We start from the raw sequence: 15,399 nt of genomic DNA on the forward strand, positions 1-15,399 counted from the left end.
GAGCCGGCTGCGGCTCAGCCCTGGGCCAAGCGGGGGGATGCGGATCCATCCCGTGTCCCCCCACTAACCCCCCATCCCTGCCGCAGCGCGGGGGCTCGGCGCACAACTGTGGGAAGCTGAAGGTGGGCCACGTCATCCTGGAGGTGAACGGCACCGGGCTGCGGGGCAAGGAGCACCGCGAGGCCGCCCGCATCATCGCCGAGGCCTTCAAGCTGAAGGAGAAGGACTACATCGACTTCCTCGTCACAGAGTTCAACGTCGCCCTGTAGGAGCCCGGCGAGAGCCTCCGGACGGGCACCAGAAGAGACACGGGGACACCCCCATGCCCTCCCCTGCCCCGCCGCCACGCACCCAGCTGGGACCCGCTGTCCCCACGGGGCCATCCGGTCGTGGGGCAGGCTGAGGACGGGCACAGCTCAGCGCACGGCCTCCGCTGGGGCAGAGGCCGCATCCCCACAGGGCCAGGCGCGGAGGGCGGCGAGGCCGGGGTGGGAAGAAGGACAGAGGAGGCCGAAAGGAGCCGGACACCGTGTAAATTGCTGGCGCTGTTGTTGTGTTCATACGGACAGAGCTTGTGCTTGTCGTTTTGCAATAAAGCTGTCGGGTTAAGAGGAGGCTGGTTTGGCCTGGCCTGGCTGGGCTCGGCTCAGCCTGGCTCGGCTCGGTTCGGTTTGGTTCAGCTTGGCAGGGCTTGGCCCAGCTTGGCTTGGCTTGGTTGGGGGTGAATGGACTTGGCTTGGCTCTGCCTGACCCGGCTTGGCTCGGCCTGGCTGGGATGGGCTCAGTTCGGCTCGGCCTGGCTGGGCTGGGCTGGGTTTGGCTGGGCTCAGCCCGGTTCGGCTCTGGGCTCTGGGCCTGGCTGGGCTGGGCTCGGGGCTCGGCTCGGCTCGGCTCGGCTCGGTCCCCGCTGCGCCCCCGTTGGCGCCCCCAGGGCGCTGCAGGCGCTGCATAAATTATGCCAATGAGCCGTCTCTTCCGCCTCTGATTGGCCAGCTCCGGCGGGATATGCAAATCTACAAAGGGCGCGGCTTTATGCTAATCGCCCCCTGGCGGCGCGCTGCGATTGGCGGAAAGGGCCGAAGGGGGGCGTGTCCGCGAGGAGCGCGGAGCCCCTCCCCCGCCGCCCAGCGCCGCGCTTTGTCCGGGCCGGGCCGGGCCGGAGGCGGGGGGGGCCGGGGGGCGCCAGGCCCCGCCCTGCAGGTGAGGGGGGGCGGGGGGGGGGGCAGGTACCGGGGGGGGGGGGGGGGGGGGGGGTCCGGGTGTCCCCCCCCGGCTGCTCCCCGCTGGGGGTACCGGGGGCGGGGGGGGAATCGGGGGCACGGGGCGGGGGGCGCGGGGGGGGTCCCCGTGAGCGGCTCGGGGGGGCCGGGCGGGGCTGGGGCTGGAGGGATGCGGCTTGGGGGTCCCGGGGGGGGGCGTTCGTGGGGTCCTTGGTCCGGCTCCGGCCGCGGGGGGTGCTCAAAATCGCTACCGGGAGCGCTGCGAAGCCCCCCCGGGGGTTTGGGGTCCGGCCCCCCCCCCCCCCCCCCCCCCCCCCGAGGGACGTCGCGGGGCCGCCCCCAGCTCGGTTCCTCCTTGGGGCTCCCGTGCTGGGGCGTGCTGAGCGCCGCCACCCCGCCGCGCCGCGCTGCCACCGCTGCCACCGCTGCCACCCGCCATCCCACGCTGTGCCACCCTTGGGACCCGGCCCCGCCATCGCCCCCACCCCAAACCCGTCACCGGTGTCACCCACGGGACCCGCGCTGCGGGGGCCGGACGCCGCCCGCGTCCCCCTGCCCGACGTGGCCGGGGGTCCCGGTGCCGCCGGCTGCGTGGTGCCGGTGGCAGCCCTGCACGGCCACCCCGTGGCTCGGCCATGGGTGAGAGCCCGCGGCTTTGTAGGGTGGGACGTGGGGATGGAGCTGCGCGCCCGGCCCTACAGAGCTGGGCTTCGGCCACCTGTAGGGTTTGGGGCCCCCGGGGCACCCACCAGCGGTCAGGCGGTGACACGGCCCCGTGATTTCAGCTCCTTGTCCCCATGGGAAGGGGTGCTACGGCAGCAGCGGGTCCTGTCCTCTCCCCTCCTTCAACGCTCACAAAAAACTCTGGGGGCTTTAAAAAAAAAAAGCCTTGTAACCCAGGAATTATCTCCCGCTGAAAACAGGCGGCCCGGTGCCGAGTTTCGGCCAGGAGGACGGCTTTGGACCTGCCTAAACCCCAAAAGAGGCTGTGGGTGGAAGTGCCAGTGGGGTGAGAGCAGGGACCCCGAAAACCCAGCTCCTCCTGCAGGTGGCTGGGACGGGGCCGGGGGGGCATCGCCCCCGCTTTGACCCGTGCCGATGTGTGTTGCTCCCGGCCACAAAGAGGTTTTATTTTCCTGCCGTGCGTGCCCGCCGTGCAGTGCCCCTGGGCTGTGCGGGGAGGCGAGATCGGTGCTTGTCGGTCCAACAGCCGTGCTTTTGGAGGTCCCCGTGCTTTTGGAGGTCCCCGTGCTTTTGGAGGTCCCCGTGCTTTTGGAGGTCCCCGTGATTTTGGAGGTCCTCGGCTCCAGGCGGGCTGCCGACGTGACCAGCTTTCTGTTTGGGATGCGCCCAGGTGCCGGTCCGGCACCACTGGGGGATCGCTGGGGTTAGTTTTTGGAGCTGCTGCTTTGCGAATGTCCCCGCTGCCGTGGGCCTGGAGCTCAGCCGAGCTGCTCGCCCGCAGCCCTTGCGAATGGGGCGCGGGCACGTGAGGGCTCACCGGGGTCTCCTCTAAGCCCCCCCCCCGTGCTGCCTGCTGTCCCCGAGTCCCCTCCAGGCCCAACGTCCCCACCCCTTGGTCTGCTGGGGTGGGGATGGGAGCGATTCGGGCGCCTGTCCCCTCAGGGACCGCTGCGGGGTCCCCGTGAACCCGGAGCTGCCCCCACAGCCCTGCCTGCCTTGGGGTTAAAGCCCCCCCGAGCCTCTCACCCCGTCCCCGTCCCCACCAAGAAACCCGTCCCTTGGGGTGCAAGGACAGCTGTCCCTCCTCGCTCGGGGGACGTCACCTCCTCTCTGCAGGGATGGGGATGGGGTCTCCGTGCCCCCCCCTGTCCCCACAGCCCCCAAGGATGGCAGTGTTGCCCCCCCCGGCTGGCACCGTGGCCGTAACCAAGCAGGAGCCGCGGCGCGTCCTGGCGCGCTCGCAGGGCGTAATTAATCCAGCCCGTTACTGTGTAATTAGTGGCACGCAGACGAGACCTTGCGCAAGCTCCTGCCTGCTATTGAAGCCGCAGCATGGCCCCGGGGAGGGGACATTTAGGATGGAGATGGTTTTGGGGTGCTGCGGGTGCCCTGGGGGCGGCTGCTCGTCGGTGACGGGCAGACCTGCGGCACCGACCCCGCTGCGGTGCATCTGCTGGGGGAAAGCCTCTAATCCCAGCCCCAGCTCTGCAAATCCCCCAGCATAAATCCCGCTGGAGGTGCCTGGATGCTGTTTCTATGCAACCTCTGTTGCCCAGCACCGACCCGGTCATCCCGAAGCCAGGCAGAGCTCTGCCAGCCCTGCCTGCCCCCTCCGAGCTGTCCGGGCACCGAGCAAACCCCAAATCCTCCCTTAGGGTCCTGCAACCCTCCCGGGAAGGCCGCACGAGGCTTTTTCCTATACACTGGCCAGGCAGCCCCGCTCTCCTCGCCCTGAGGCTCTTCCCCGTTCCCGCTGCCCGGGGAGGACGGGGATGCTGCGGGCTCTGCATCTTCTCAATGCGACTAAAGAGCAATTTTGGCTCCGGCCCCTGTCTCAGCTGGGACGTTTCCAAACGCAGATCCTGGCCCGCTTCCTGGCACGGCAAAAGAAAAGTGGCCTCGAGCCCCAGGGGGGAAGGGGAGCCCCAGAGCCCTGCGCCGCGAGGTGCCCTGGTGGGGGGGGGGTTAAATCGGCCCCCTCCACCTTTTGGGGAGCCCCCTGGGCTGCGGACCCCCAGGTGCTGCTGGTTTCTGGGCTCTGCTGGGCTGGGAGAGCTGCAGCTCCTCGGTGGTACCCGTGTTCATCGCCTCCCCCCCTTCCCAGGCAGCATCCCCCCCCCGCACTGCCCACAGCTGCAGGTTTGGGGTTTGTTTCCGAGTTCAGCCGCGTTTATCACCTTTCCAGAAAGCCCACCACCAGACGGCATGATGGGAAGAGAGAAAACCCTTTTTTTTTTTTTTTTTTCTTTCTTAAACTTCCCTTTAAACGAGTCGCTAGCAGAGAAAAGCCTGGCGAAAAACGATGTGGCCCTGGACTCAGCAAACCACAAAGCAAACGAAAACGATCCCAAGTGTGTATGTGTGTAGGGTTTTAATCCCACTTGAAAGCTTGCATTTTGGACAAGGAGCCAAAGAGAAGCGTGGAGGCCTCAGCTCGGAGACCCTGAACCCTCTCTGCCCCTCTGCATCCCCCCTGGGGCCGTCCCGAACGGTGCTTGGGGTGGGAGGGGATGCGGGGACGAGCGCTGCGGGGCTTCTGCCGGCCCTGCCCTTGTTCCCAGTCCCCCAGACCCCATGGGGTGGAGGTGTGGGGCTGGGACCCCCAGGCCCGGAGGGTGGGACCGGGGGGGGGTGACAGGGGACAGGGCTGTGACACCGCCTGCGCTGCGTCGGCCCTATCCTGCTTTCCATGGGGGGGTCAGCCTGGCTGAATTTTGGGGCCGCTTGTCCCCACCGGTGACATCGGGGAGGTCCTCGAAGACCTTCGGCCCCGTGGCAGCTGCCGACGGTGCCGGGCATCCCCGCTTCGCTTCGGCGCCTCGCTCCCGGCTGGATTAGACGCAAGAAGAGATTTTTATTCCCCTGGCTGTGCCGGCGGAGGCGGTGCGGGGCTGGGCCGCGCCGCGCGGAGCCTGCTGGGCTGAGGGCGGCTGTGGCGGCCCGCAGGAAGCTCCGAGCACGTTTCCGACTTGGGCGCAGGGCTCCCGGCCCCGGGGGGGACGCGGCAGGGCTCCGGGGGCCGCCGTGGGGACCTCACGGTGACGGGGACGCGCTGAGGTGGGTGTGGGGGGGGTGGGCTGCGAGCCCCCATCCCCGTTTGGGGTTCCTGCCTTCCCGCTTCGCGCCCGTCCCCAGCCCCGCGTGCACCCCCAGCCCCGCAGCCGGGGGGGCTCCGGTCCCACCTCCCCTTAGGACCTGGGCTGCTCCCAGGGCTGGGGGCTCCGTTCCAGCTGCTAGAAAAACCCCGGAGAGCCTCGTTCCCCCCCCCGCCGCGGCCAGGTTTTGTCCCGCTGCTGCTATGGGAACGCCGGGACACATCCTGCTTTTAGGGCCCCGGCGGAGCAAGCGCGCGGGGCCTCGGCGAGGCAGGATTTGGGTCCCCCCCTCCAACCCCGCTCCCCCCACGCTCGCTGCTCCTCGCCCCCAACCCCAGCCTGGACCTCGCTGCCGCGGGCTCGTGGCTGTTTGGGGTGGATCGGAGCCCACCGGGGGCTTGTGGGGGGGCTGGGGGGTCCTCAGGCCAGGAGAAATGGGGCCGGGGCTGGTGTCCTGGGGGGGACGGGGATGAACGTGGGGGTGGCAGCGCGGGAAGGAGGTGATGGGATGGGGGGAGCACTGGAAACCCCCCCGGCGCGTTCCTTCCCCTGGGATGTGGTGTGCACACCCCAGGGTGCCACGGTCCCCACCATGGGGGCGATTCCTGTCCCCAGGGACAGGGAAAAGCCCTGGCAGCGGGTGACATCTCCGTGTGGGGAGGAGGGGGGACCTCGAACAGAGCCCGCTGTGTCCTGCTGAGCATCCTTCCCTCTCTCCCTCCAGGATGCTGCAGCGCTGAGCGCCGCGATGTGACCTACATTCGCCGCAAGGAGGTCCCCAGCCCCAGCGGGCACCCGCCCCTCGCTGCCACCCTGCCATGAAGCGGCACAAGTGACAAGGGACAGCGTGGCACGCCGTGCCCTGCCCTGCCCTGCCCTGCCGGCCATGGCCAGCTCAGCGCCGTGGCTGCGCTGGACGCAGACGGACCTGGGCAGCGGCTGCAAGGAGCTGAAGCGCTGGGAGGAAGAGGAGGAGGAGGAGGAGGAGGAAGACTTTGAGAGACACATGGACGAGAACGGTGTCATCGGCCTGGAGGAGGATGGGCTGGTGGCTGTCACCAGCCGGCCGGGGAGCTCCCGTTTCGGGGAGGCACCCGCCGGCAGCATGGACCTCAGCGACCTGCAGGACTCGGGCTCGGAGGAGTGGGGCCGGGAGGATGCCGGGAGCCCCCCATCGGGTGAGTCCTCTCCCGCTGCCCCAAAGCCCTCGTGGGGGGGGACCCGGGTGTCTCGGGACAGCAGGAGCTCGCCCTGGGCAGCCAGGGGGGTGTGGGGACGCTGCGGGCTGGCTGGTGGCAGTGGCGCTTTGCAGGTGACGGCGAGGACCTGGACGAGGGGTCCCCAGTGGAGCCGGCTCGCTGGCACCCACGGCAGGACCTGACCGAGGAGGAGGAGGAGGAAGGGGAGGAGGAGGAGGAGGAGCGGGGCAGCTCCATGGAGGATGAGCGGCTGGAGGGGCCCTGGGGGGCAGAGAGCGATGGGGAGCTGCACCCCGAGGCAGGGCCCCTCCAGAAAGCCCCGGGTGTCACCACGGATGGCGGTGACACCTCGGGGCCTTCGGACACCAGCCCCGGCCTCGCCACCCCCTCAAGACGGCGCCGGGGCTGGGGCAGGGCCGGGGACACCCATGGGAGCCGCAGGCAGGGCTGGGGCCCCAGCCAGAGCCGCTCAGCGCCCCAAAACACCGCTGGCAGCAGGGCTGAGCCCGGCCCCAAGCCTGGCCCTTTGGGGAGCCCCCAAACCCTGCACCAGAGGCCCCGGGTGCCCGAGCCCGGCCGGCTGTCGCGGTCCCTGAGCCCCCGGCGGCACGCCGGCACCAAAAAGCCGAAGGAGGCCACCGACGGGTGCCGGTACGGCCGGGGGCAGCTCAACCACCCCCTGCCCGACCTCTCCAAGGTGGAGGCGCGGGTGAAGTTCGACCAGAGCTACCGCCCGCCGCCCAGCAGAGCCCTGCCCGCCCGCGCCAGGACCCCCGGCGGCCCCCTCATCCCCAAGTCCCCGGCCGAAATCGTCCGGGAGGTGCTGCTGAGCAGCGGGGAGGGGGCCCCGCCGCAGCCCCCCGCGCCCCCCGGCGTGCCGCAGGAGCTCAGGTCCCCCCGGCAGGCCACGGCGCTGGTGCAGCAGCTGCAGGTAAGGCCCAGCTCTCCCAGTTTGGGGCCGTACTGGGAGGGGCTGCGGGGGGACCTCGGGCCACCAGTGGAATGGCGTGACCCCTCTGGGGAGCTGCGGCGTGGGGGCGTTGGGTCTGGTCTGCTTTTCCCTGTCCTGCGAGGACCCAGCACCTCCAGGACTGGAGCCAGGGCTGCTCGTGTCCCCCCTGGGCTGCTTGTGTCCCCCCCATTTGCTTGTGTCCCCCGCCCTGGGCTGCTCGTGTACCCCCCGGTGCCCTCCTGTCCCCTGGGAGGAGAGGGAGGCTCCCGTCCCCCCCACGCAGGGAAGTGAGGCCACATTCAGGGCCCCTTTCCCCCCCCACTGCACTGGGATGCCTCCTGCCACCCCACCCCGGTGGCCGTCCCCATGACACGGGGACGTGTCCCCCCCGCCCCGGCTCCGCAGGACGACTACCACAAGCTGCTGACCAAGTACGCCGAGGCCGAGAACACCATCGACCAGCTGCGGCTGGGTGCCAAGGTGGGTGCTGGGTGGGACCCGGGGGGGACACGTGGGGGGGCACTGCCCGAGGGGCACTGCCATAGGGGACACACGGCGGTGGCCCTGCTGGAGGGGACACGCAGCAGTGGCAGCGGTGCAGCTGCGCAGCGCCTCCCCTGCGGCCCCCGCGCCTTCCTCCCCCAGCCGCGCTCTTCCTCCCGACGGAGCTGCGGTTGAGGAAGGGTGGCGGTGGGGACGGTGACAGCGCTGTCACCGCAGCGAGTCACCCTTCCTCCCTGCGCCGGGGCGGTGCCGAAACCTCCCCAAAATGGCCGGGGAGGCTGACGCAGGGCACCAAAATGGCAGGAAGCGCCGGCGGGGCCGGGGGTGTCCCCGTGTCCTCCCGCGCTGAGGCAGGGCACCCGGCGGTGCTCAGGGTGCCACGGGGGTCCGGGGGGCACCCATGGGTGCGACACTGCGCTCCCAGGCTCTCACTCAGAGGGGCTCCGTGCCTCAAAGACCGGGTGCCGTCCCCGTGGCACCTTCGTGTCGGGGTTTGGGGTTTGGGGTGCTCTCCCCGGGGTGCCCGAGCCGTCTGTCCCGGCGCAGGTGAGCCTGTACGCCGACCCGCCGCGCGCCAGCCGCAGCGCCCACGCCGGCACCCTGGGCAGCGGCTGCAGGGTGATGGCCTTCAGCATCCCGCGGGCCAGCACGGCCACCGTCAGCACGGCCCCAAACCCGAATCCGGCCCCAAACCCGAATCCGGCCCCGACCCCGCCGCTCTCGGTGGATGGAGGTGGGTTGAGCGCTGGGGGGGTTGGCCATGACCCAACGCATCGGGGCCCACGGCTTGCCCCAGAGAGGGGGAAGCAGTGCCGGGGGGGCTCACCCCAGCAGCATCACCTTGTGCTGATTGCAGATCTGGGACCGGCCAAATGGGGGGCGTCGCAGAGGCCCCGCTCGCCCCTCTCCTCCTCGGGGGGCTGCCCCACGTGCGCGGGGCAGTGCCGGTGCCCGGGGCCCCAGCTCACGCGGACGCTGGCGGGGCAGACCCGCAAGCTGCAGGCACAGGCAAGTCCCGCGTGGCCGTGGGGGGGGTGGGGGGGGTCAGACCTGGACCCTCCAGCAGGAGCACGGAGCGGGCTCGTACCCCGGCTCAGCCCCTGCTCTCCCAACCAGGTGGAGTCCTTCGAGGGCTGGGTCCGGGCAGGGAGCGCGGTGCCGCAGGAGCAGCTCCAGGTGCGTCCTTCCTAGGGCCGCGCGGGTGCCCGGGCTGGCTGAGCCCCTCGCTTTTACCCCCCTGCTGTCCCCAGGGGCTCCATCCCCATGCCGGGAGAGGCAGGGTGCAGTCCCAGCGCTGAGGGGGGTTTTGGGGCTGCGTGGGGCCGAGCTCTCAGGCTGCCTTTTCGCTGCAGCGGTTCAGGCGGCTGAAGGAGGCGCAGGACGCGCTGGAGCGGGCGTACCTGCGGGCGCGGGAGGAGCACGGGCGGCAGCGCCCCGCAGCCTCGGGGGACTTTGACCCGGAGCGGTGAGCGGCTCGGCATGGGGCACACGGGGGGGCACACGGGGGGTTCCTGGGGTTGTGCTGCTTAATTGGCCCCCGGCTGTGGGGTGGGAGCGCTCTGCTGGGCTCCTGCTCGTTGGTTCTGGCTGTGTGCGTTTCCTGGGGGTGCCGGTGACCTGCCAGCAGCACCTCAGCCAGCAGCACCCCAACCCCACTGCTCCAAGCCCTTTGCAGGAGCAGCCCCCCCAGGCTCGGTGTCCTGATGGGTTCTGTCTTTCAGTGCGGTGGAAGGAGAAATATTCTGCCTGGGGATGCGCCTGGAGGAGCTGAAGGAGCGGCTGGAGTGGGCAGCACGCCCCCCGGGCTCCCCGCGCCCCCAGCTGAGCCCAGCGGTGACCGAGGCTCCCCCCAGCACCCAGGGGACATCGGGGGATGGCGAGATGGTGGCAGGGGGGCTGCCCCGGCCACTCTGGCACAAGCAGCTACGAGCGGAGGATGACTTTGGGGACCTGCTGGAGCAGTAAGTGCCCCTCATGGGGGTGTGGGGGGGCAGCTCCCGGCACCCCAAACCCACCCGCTCCCGCCTGCGCCTCTCACAGGTACCAGCACTTCAAGTCCTTGCCAGCATCGCTGAGCCTGGAGCACCTGAGCCTGGCGGGCAGCGGCTCCCTGGAGGAGGCGGATGGCCCCGTGGCAGGGGACGGCGGCCCCGGGCAGGTCCCCTGCAGGGCACGGTCACTGGAGGAGGGGACTGACCTCGAGACCTCCCCCTCGTAAGTGCTGCGGGCGCACGGATGCCCCGGCAGGGTGAGCGTGAGGGCCCAGGGAGGGGTTGTGTCTCGAAGCAAGCTGGCTGCCGATGCTCCCCATGCGGCTTTATAGGTTGGGTGTGTTTAGGAGCCTTTGGACATCGTTTGTTTGGTGTGCTGGGTGTGGGCGCACGGGGATTGAATCCCTTTGGAGACCAGCTGGCTCTCGTGGTCCTCACCGGCATCGATAGGCTTCAGGGTTAACAGCCTCCGTGGGGCAGCTGGCTGCTCGGCCCCGCTCCTCATCCTCTGCCCTCTCCCCACAGGCCCCCCCCGCAGAGGAGAGCAGCGCCGCTGCCCCACGGGGACCCCCTGCGGCCGGAGGGGACGCGTGGCCACCACCAGGAGCCCCCAGCTGCCCCCCGGCCGCCACCACCGGCGCTCCCCGAGCCTCTGCCAGCACGGCTGCCCTTGTCCCGGCACAGCAGCGGGGCGGGCACCGCTGCCACCCAGCGCCGTCCCCTCAAGCCCTGCCGCCAGGTGAGCGCTGGGGGTGGTGGGTCCCCGCTGGCCGTCACCCTGCCGGGGTCTCCCAGGGGTGCACAGCACCAATCCTGCTCCCATTGCAGGAGCAGCGCATGGTGTCGCCGGAGACGGACAGCGGCTTCGTGGGCTCGGAGGCCAGCCGCGTGTCCCCGCTGGTGCGCACCCCCGAGCATCGTCCCCTGGGCACCGGGTACGGCCCTGGCACCGGCTGCTTGCTGCATCCGATGGGGTTTGGGGCACGGGAGGGCAGCGGGGTGCGGGGAGAGAGGCGGAGGGGAGCAGGGAAAAGGGGCGCTGGGGGGGTTTGGGGTGTGGGTGGGATGTGGGGGGCTGTCTCCATGCCCTGTCCCTCCCCAGGACGCCAGGCTCGCTGGGACCACCCGCCCCGATCCCTGCACCCCTCCGTCCTCCGCAGAAGAAGGATGCACAGCCGCTGCCCCCCGAGAAGGCGCTGATGGGCACCTACCCGTCCCCCAGGCACCTTCCCCCCAGGGGCGGCGTTGGGGGGCCCAGCCTGCCCCCCAGCACCGCCTCGCACAGCAGCTCCCCCCCGCGCTGGGCCGAGAGCCTGGGCAGCGAGCTGGGACCCGACGGTGACGGCGGCGAGCAGCCGGCACCCGGCGCTGCCCTGCGCCCCCCGCCGCCGCCTTCACCGCCCCCTCCCTGCTCCCCAGCTCGCAGCGACTCGGAGGGGGGGGGCAGGAGCTGCGCCAGCGCCTGCGGCCCCCTGCCCGGGGGGGGCACCGCCTCGCCGTCCCCTGCCCCGGCTCCCTGCGACCTGCTGGGCTCCCGCGTGGAGCGCGAGTGAGTTGGGACGGGGTGCGGGGTGCGAACGGGAAGCGGGTCCCTGAGTTTATTCCTCGGGTTGGTGGGGGGTTTTTTTTGGGGGGGGGGGGAGCTGGGCTTGGGAGAGCAGCTCCTGGGTAGGGCTGAGACCGGCAAACTCGTGACACGTGTGGGCTGGCCCAGCTCTGCGGGCACAGCAGCCCCGGTCTCATTTTGAGGGTGGGCATCAGCCGCGTCCCGAGGTGGTTATGGGGACGGGTTGTGGGGCTGGGGCTGGGGCCGGCAGCCCCCCCTCACCGTGCCTGTCCCCCCCAGCCGGGCCATCCGGGCGCTGCGGGACGAGGTGTGGCGGCTGCGGCGGAGGCTGGAGGAGAGCCTGCGCCGGTCCCGCAGCTACCCCGAGGGCAAGGCCGCCCCGCGGAGCGCCCAGGCCAGGAGGCAGCCGGCGGCGAGAGGACCCTCGTCCCCCCGGGACGCAGCGCCCGCGGGGTAGGTGGCACGGCAGGGCCCGGCTTTTCCCCACATGACAGCGGGACCCAAGCCCGTCCCGATAGTGCTGTGGGACCTCGGGAGGGGGACAGCAGCCTGGCCGTGGGTGGGGTGGGGAGGGGACACACGGGGGTCCCCAGGGATGCCGTGAGAGTGGGGTCAGGCCCCTTGAGGTGCCCCCCTCCCAGCAGCACCACGCCGGGGGTCACAAACACCCCAGTTTTCTCCCCGTGACTCTGCTGCCGAAGTCTGGGCCCTGCTGCGGACCCGGCTGGGTGCTGACAGCTCCCTGCCCTCCGCAGGGAGCCGAGCCCCCCGGCACGGGGCAGGGTGGCCCCCGCCGCTGTGACAAGGGGCAGGTCGGCATCGCTGCCGCGGGACAGGACCGAGCTGGACCTCAGTGAGTGGGGACCGTGCTGGGGCGGAGGGGGCGGTGGAGAGGGGCTGCTGGCTGGGCCAGGGGGACCAAGGGGACCGGGCACGTCCCGCTGACCCCATGGGACCCAGCACGGCCCACGGCCAGATCCTGTGACCAGCGCCACTTCCTCCCCTGCAGGCTCCGAGTCGGGCCGCTCGCTGGCTGGGCACGGGGACGGGCGGCACCAGGGCACCCCGGCCACACAGAAGCGCTCTCGGAGCCCCCCGGGCATGGGGACGGTGCGGGGGCAGTACACAGGTGGGTGCCGGGCAGGCTGACCCCACACGGCGGGTGACGGGGTGCTGCCGTACCCTGGCCGTGCTGACACCGGGATTTGCAGGGACGCGGTACCAGGTGCCACCGCCCGCCACCCCGGCACCCCGAGGAGAGCCCAGCACCCCGGGGTGCCCCCAGTGCCACGGGAACAGGACGGCATCGGGTGAGCATCCCTGGCCCATTCTGGCTGCTTCCCAAGCCTGTTAATTAATGACTTCAGGCATTAATTACTTAATGCACAGGGAGCTGGGGTTGCCCCTTGGTTGGACCCAATGGCAGAGCCGTGGGTTCCTGCGGGGAGATGGCTTTGGTGCCCGCCATGCTCCCTGCTGCGCTCTTCCCAAAACGCCTCGTGCCTTCTCCGTGTGCTATTTTCTGGACGTGTTTCCTCCCTCTCCCTGCAGCCGGTTCCCCGGCGGGCGACGCCGTGCGGCAGCCCCGGCAGAGCACCCCCAGGACACGGCGCTGCCCCACGTGCCGGGCACCCCGAGCCGTCCCCACGTCAGGCAGCAGGGACGGAGCCGCGCACGGTGCGTGGCAGGGGCTGGCCCAGCTCTGGGGGGGGGGGACAGGGACAGGGGACACCCCCTCCATTAACCCCAGCACCTTTCTCCCCACAGCAGAGCTTGGCACCGACGCCGCGTCCTCGCCGGGCTCCCGTCCCCGTCCCCGAGCCGAGCCGCCGGAGCAGCCGGGACTGTGGTACCTGGCGGGCGGCCCCCCCGTCGGCTACCTCGCCCCCGTCCCCCTCGTGCCTTACGCGCCCCCCCTGCTGTAAGGATGCTCTGCACCGGGGGGGGGGGGGGACACCAACTTGTCCGGGGGGGCCACAAGCACCCCAGGGCTGCCCCACATCCCCTGGCGTGGCCACGGACCCCAGGCACCGGGGCTGGGCTGCGGGAGGGGGGTCCCAGCAACTTCTGGGGGGGCTGAGGTGTCGGGGGGGGGGGGAGATGGGTGAGATTTGGGGGGATTTAAAAAAAATTGAGGGGAGCAGACTGCGGGGGTGCAAAGCAATGTGATGACCCCCTTCTTCTTCTTCCTCCCCCCAGCTACTGCTCCCCGGCCGTACCTACCTCAGCCCCGGCCCCCCCGCAGCGCCCCCCCCTCGGCCTGCCCCTGGCCGACCTGGAGGAGCTGCAGCGGTCGCTGGGCCGCGCCGTGGAGGCCGCGCAGCGCGCCAGGCTCACCACCAAGAGGATGGGCCGCTCGCTGGCCTCCGAGCTGAGCAGGGCGCGGGGCCTGCGGGGGTCCTGCCTCTTCTGAGGGCCCCCCCGGCCCGTCTCTGGGGCAGGAGGACGAGGAGGAGGAGGAGGAAGGCTGTCCTCCCGTCAGCATCCCCGCAGTGGATGCTCGCCACGAGATCTGGAGCTGGAGGCATCTCCGTGGGGCTCTGGAGCTGCCCCGGCCCCGTCCTGCTCGCTTTATTCCTCCCCTCCTGCACCGCTGGGCCCTCTGTCCGTCTGTCCGTCCGTCCGTCCGTCTGTCCGTGCTGCAGGAAGGGGTGAGGCCACGCACACACCGCGCCGAGGGCACAGCCCCCCCAGGGGGACGTGTCCGTGGGGCTGCCCTGAGCTGGGCACCCTGAGGCGAGGCTCGGACTTTGTGTAGGCCCTACCATAACACGGGGCCGGGCCCCATTTGCGGCTGCGTTTACCCCGGTGCCATGCCCGTGCAGAATTAGCCATTTTTTTCTGCAGCCACGTCTCGCTGCTTTGACCATTCCAGGTGTTTTTAGGGGTTTTTTTTTGGTACGTTGCAGCTCACCGGCTGCCCCCAGACCTCGCCCCGGCAGCGCCCGCACTTAACCCCCACCCTGCTGCGTCGCGAGCCTCTCCTTTGGGTCCAAACCTGGGGTTTTTAGGTACTGTCCCTGCATTCCAGCCCCTTTGGGCACGCTGCTGGGGCTCAGCCCCCGCAGCTCAGCTCTCCTGCCCTGTGCTTTCTGCTCTGCCTCCAGTCCTGCCCGGCAAAGCGCCGCGGCCCCGCTTCGTGTGGCTTTCCCTAGGCTCCGGTGGGGCTGTTGGCTGTACAATAGGGCTGTGTGTGTAGGTATCTATTTATAGGTACGTATATGCGGTTCCTTTTTAATTTCCAGCAGGATCCCGAGGGCATTCGAGGGCTTTTCCCGTAATTTATTGCTGCCGCTCTGAAGCGGCCCCTGAGCGGGTGTCTGGCGGTGGGGATGGGGGTGCCGGGGGGTCTCTGGGGTCCGGCCCTGCACGTGGCTGCCTGTGCCCGTGTCCAGGCAGAAAAAGAAGGGATTTCGTGTTTTCCTTGGGATTTCCAGGGAAAGTGGGCTGGTAGAGGGAAATGAGTCCGGTGAGACCCAGACTTGGGCAGGATGCGGCCCCGAGGCGGTCCCAGGTGGTTTTATAATAAGATAACATCTGATTTTTAGCAAAATGGTTGGGGATCAGCACGAGCTCCCCAACGAGGTCCTGTCCCCAGGTTGGGGACAGCCAAAATCCCCTCCAGCCCCCACCCTCCCTGCTCAGAGCCCCCCACCTACGTTTGTGTAGGACCTACCTGAAGTGCCCGCCTCAAGCTTATTTATTGTTGAACTTTCTCGTACAAAGACCCGTTTCGGGGGGGGGGGATCGCTCGCGCCCAAGGCGACTTTACTCAGGTCGGGAGCCTCCCCGAGGGCTTGCAAAGCCACCAAACCCCTGTCCCGTTCCTGGGGCCACCCCATGGGGCCGGGGTCGGGCGCTGCGGGCATCGCCACGGTGCCCAAGCAGAGCCTCCGGGTCGGGGGGATGCCCCCAGCCTGGCTTCAAAGAGCCTGAAATGCAGCGGCGAGGAGCAAAGATGTCGTTTTTTTTCCCCACGTTTCCTATTTTGTGATACCCAACAGAGCCATCCAGATGGTATTTTGTAATAAGATAATTGCCTATTTTTTAACGAAATAAACGCGGTTGTTTTGCTTCTGGTTTTCCCTCTCGTTTTTAAGCTCTCTCTTCGGGACGCTGCCCTCAGGGTCACCGCTTCGCCTCGCCCCGGAGGCGTTTTTTGGGGGGGGGGGGGGTGCTCCCCAAAT

At 69.9% G+C, this 15,399-nt stretch overlaps 2 protein-coding genes across 6 annotated transcripts in view; both read left to right on the forward strand.

Annotated features, from left to right (window-relative positions):
* The window catches only part of WHRN (whirlin), a 51,003-nt gene extending 50,392 nt beyond the window's left edge, over positions 1-611 (forward strand). For all 3 annotated transcript variants that reach the window (XM_066980711.1, XM_066980712.1, XM_066980713.1), the window contains one exon: positions 87-611. In XM_066980711.1, the coding sequence (XP_066836812.1) occupies positions 87-269 (183 nt within the window). In that variant the 3' untranslated portion in view covers positions 270-611. The remainder of the gene's footprint in view (positions 1-86) is intronic.
* A 457-nt stretch (positions 612-1,068) lies between these two features.
* AKNA (AT-hook transcription factor) lies at positions 1,069-15,286 on the forward strand. 3 transcript variants are annotated; one of them, XM_066980633.1, is made up of 20 exons: positions 1,069-1,200; positions 5,724-6,177; positions 6,312-7,129; positions 7,556-7,630; positions 8,201-8,387; positions 8,511-8,662; positions 8,771-8,830; positions 9,007-9,119; positions 9,376-9,615; positions 9,695-9,868; positions 10,171-10,384; positions 10,474-10,580; positions 10,748-11,194; positions 11,492-11,665; positions 11,968-12,065; positions 12,222-12,341; positions 12,424-12,522; positions 12,764-12,889; positions 12,980-13,133; positions 13,412-15,286. In XM_066980633.1, exons 2-20 carry the CDS (start codon positions 5,886-5,888, stop codon positions 13,623-13,625), a joined length of 3,864 nt encoding a protein of 1,287 aa, XP_066836734.1. In that variant the 5' UTR covers positions 1,069-1,200; positions 5,724-5,885; the 3' UTR covers positions 13,626-15,286. The 3 variants fall into 3 exon arrangements, with proteins under 3 accessions (XP_066836734.1, XP_066836735.1, XP_047912157.2); XM_066980634.1 differs by lacking the exon at positions 1,069-1,200 and adding an exon at positions 4,557-4,961 and having other exon boundaries at positions 12,983-13,133; XM_048056200.2 differs by lacking the exon at positions 1,069-1,200 and adding an exon at positions 4,559-4,961.
* The last annotated feature ends 113 nt before the right edge of the window (positions 15,287-15,399 follow it).

Source organism: Anser cygnoides, chromosome 20, assembly GCF_040182565.1.
Source record: "Anser cygnoides isolate HZ-2024a breed goose chromosome 20, Taihu_goose_T2T_genome, whole genome shotgun sequence".
Lineage (NCBI taxonomy): Eukaryota > Metazoa > Chordata > Aves > Anseriformes > Anatidae > Anser > Anser cygnoides.

What these genes read in the sequence shown, in the direction of transcription:
- AKNA (XM_066980633.1), top strand. Translation starts at nt 5,886, where the DNA reads ATGGCCAGCTCAGCGCCGTGGCTGCGCTGGACGCAGACGGACCTGGGC. An exon ending in CGCTGGTGCAGCAGCTGCAG is followed by an intron (nt 7,130 to 7,555) that starts GTAAGGCCCAGC and finishes CCGGCTCCGCAG; the next exon opens with GACGACTACCACAAGCTGCT. An exon ending in GACCTCGAGACCTCCCCCTC is followed by an intron (nt 9,869 to 10,170) that starts GTAAGTGCTGCG and finishes CTCTCCCCACAG; the next exon opens with GCCCCCCCCGCAGAGGAGAG.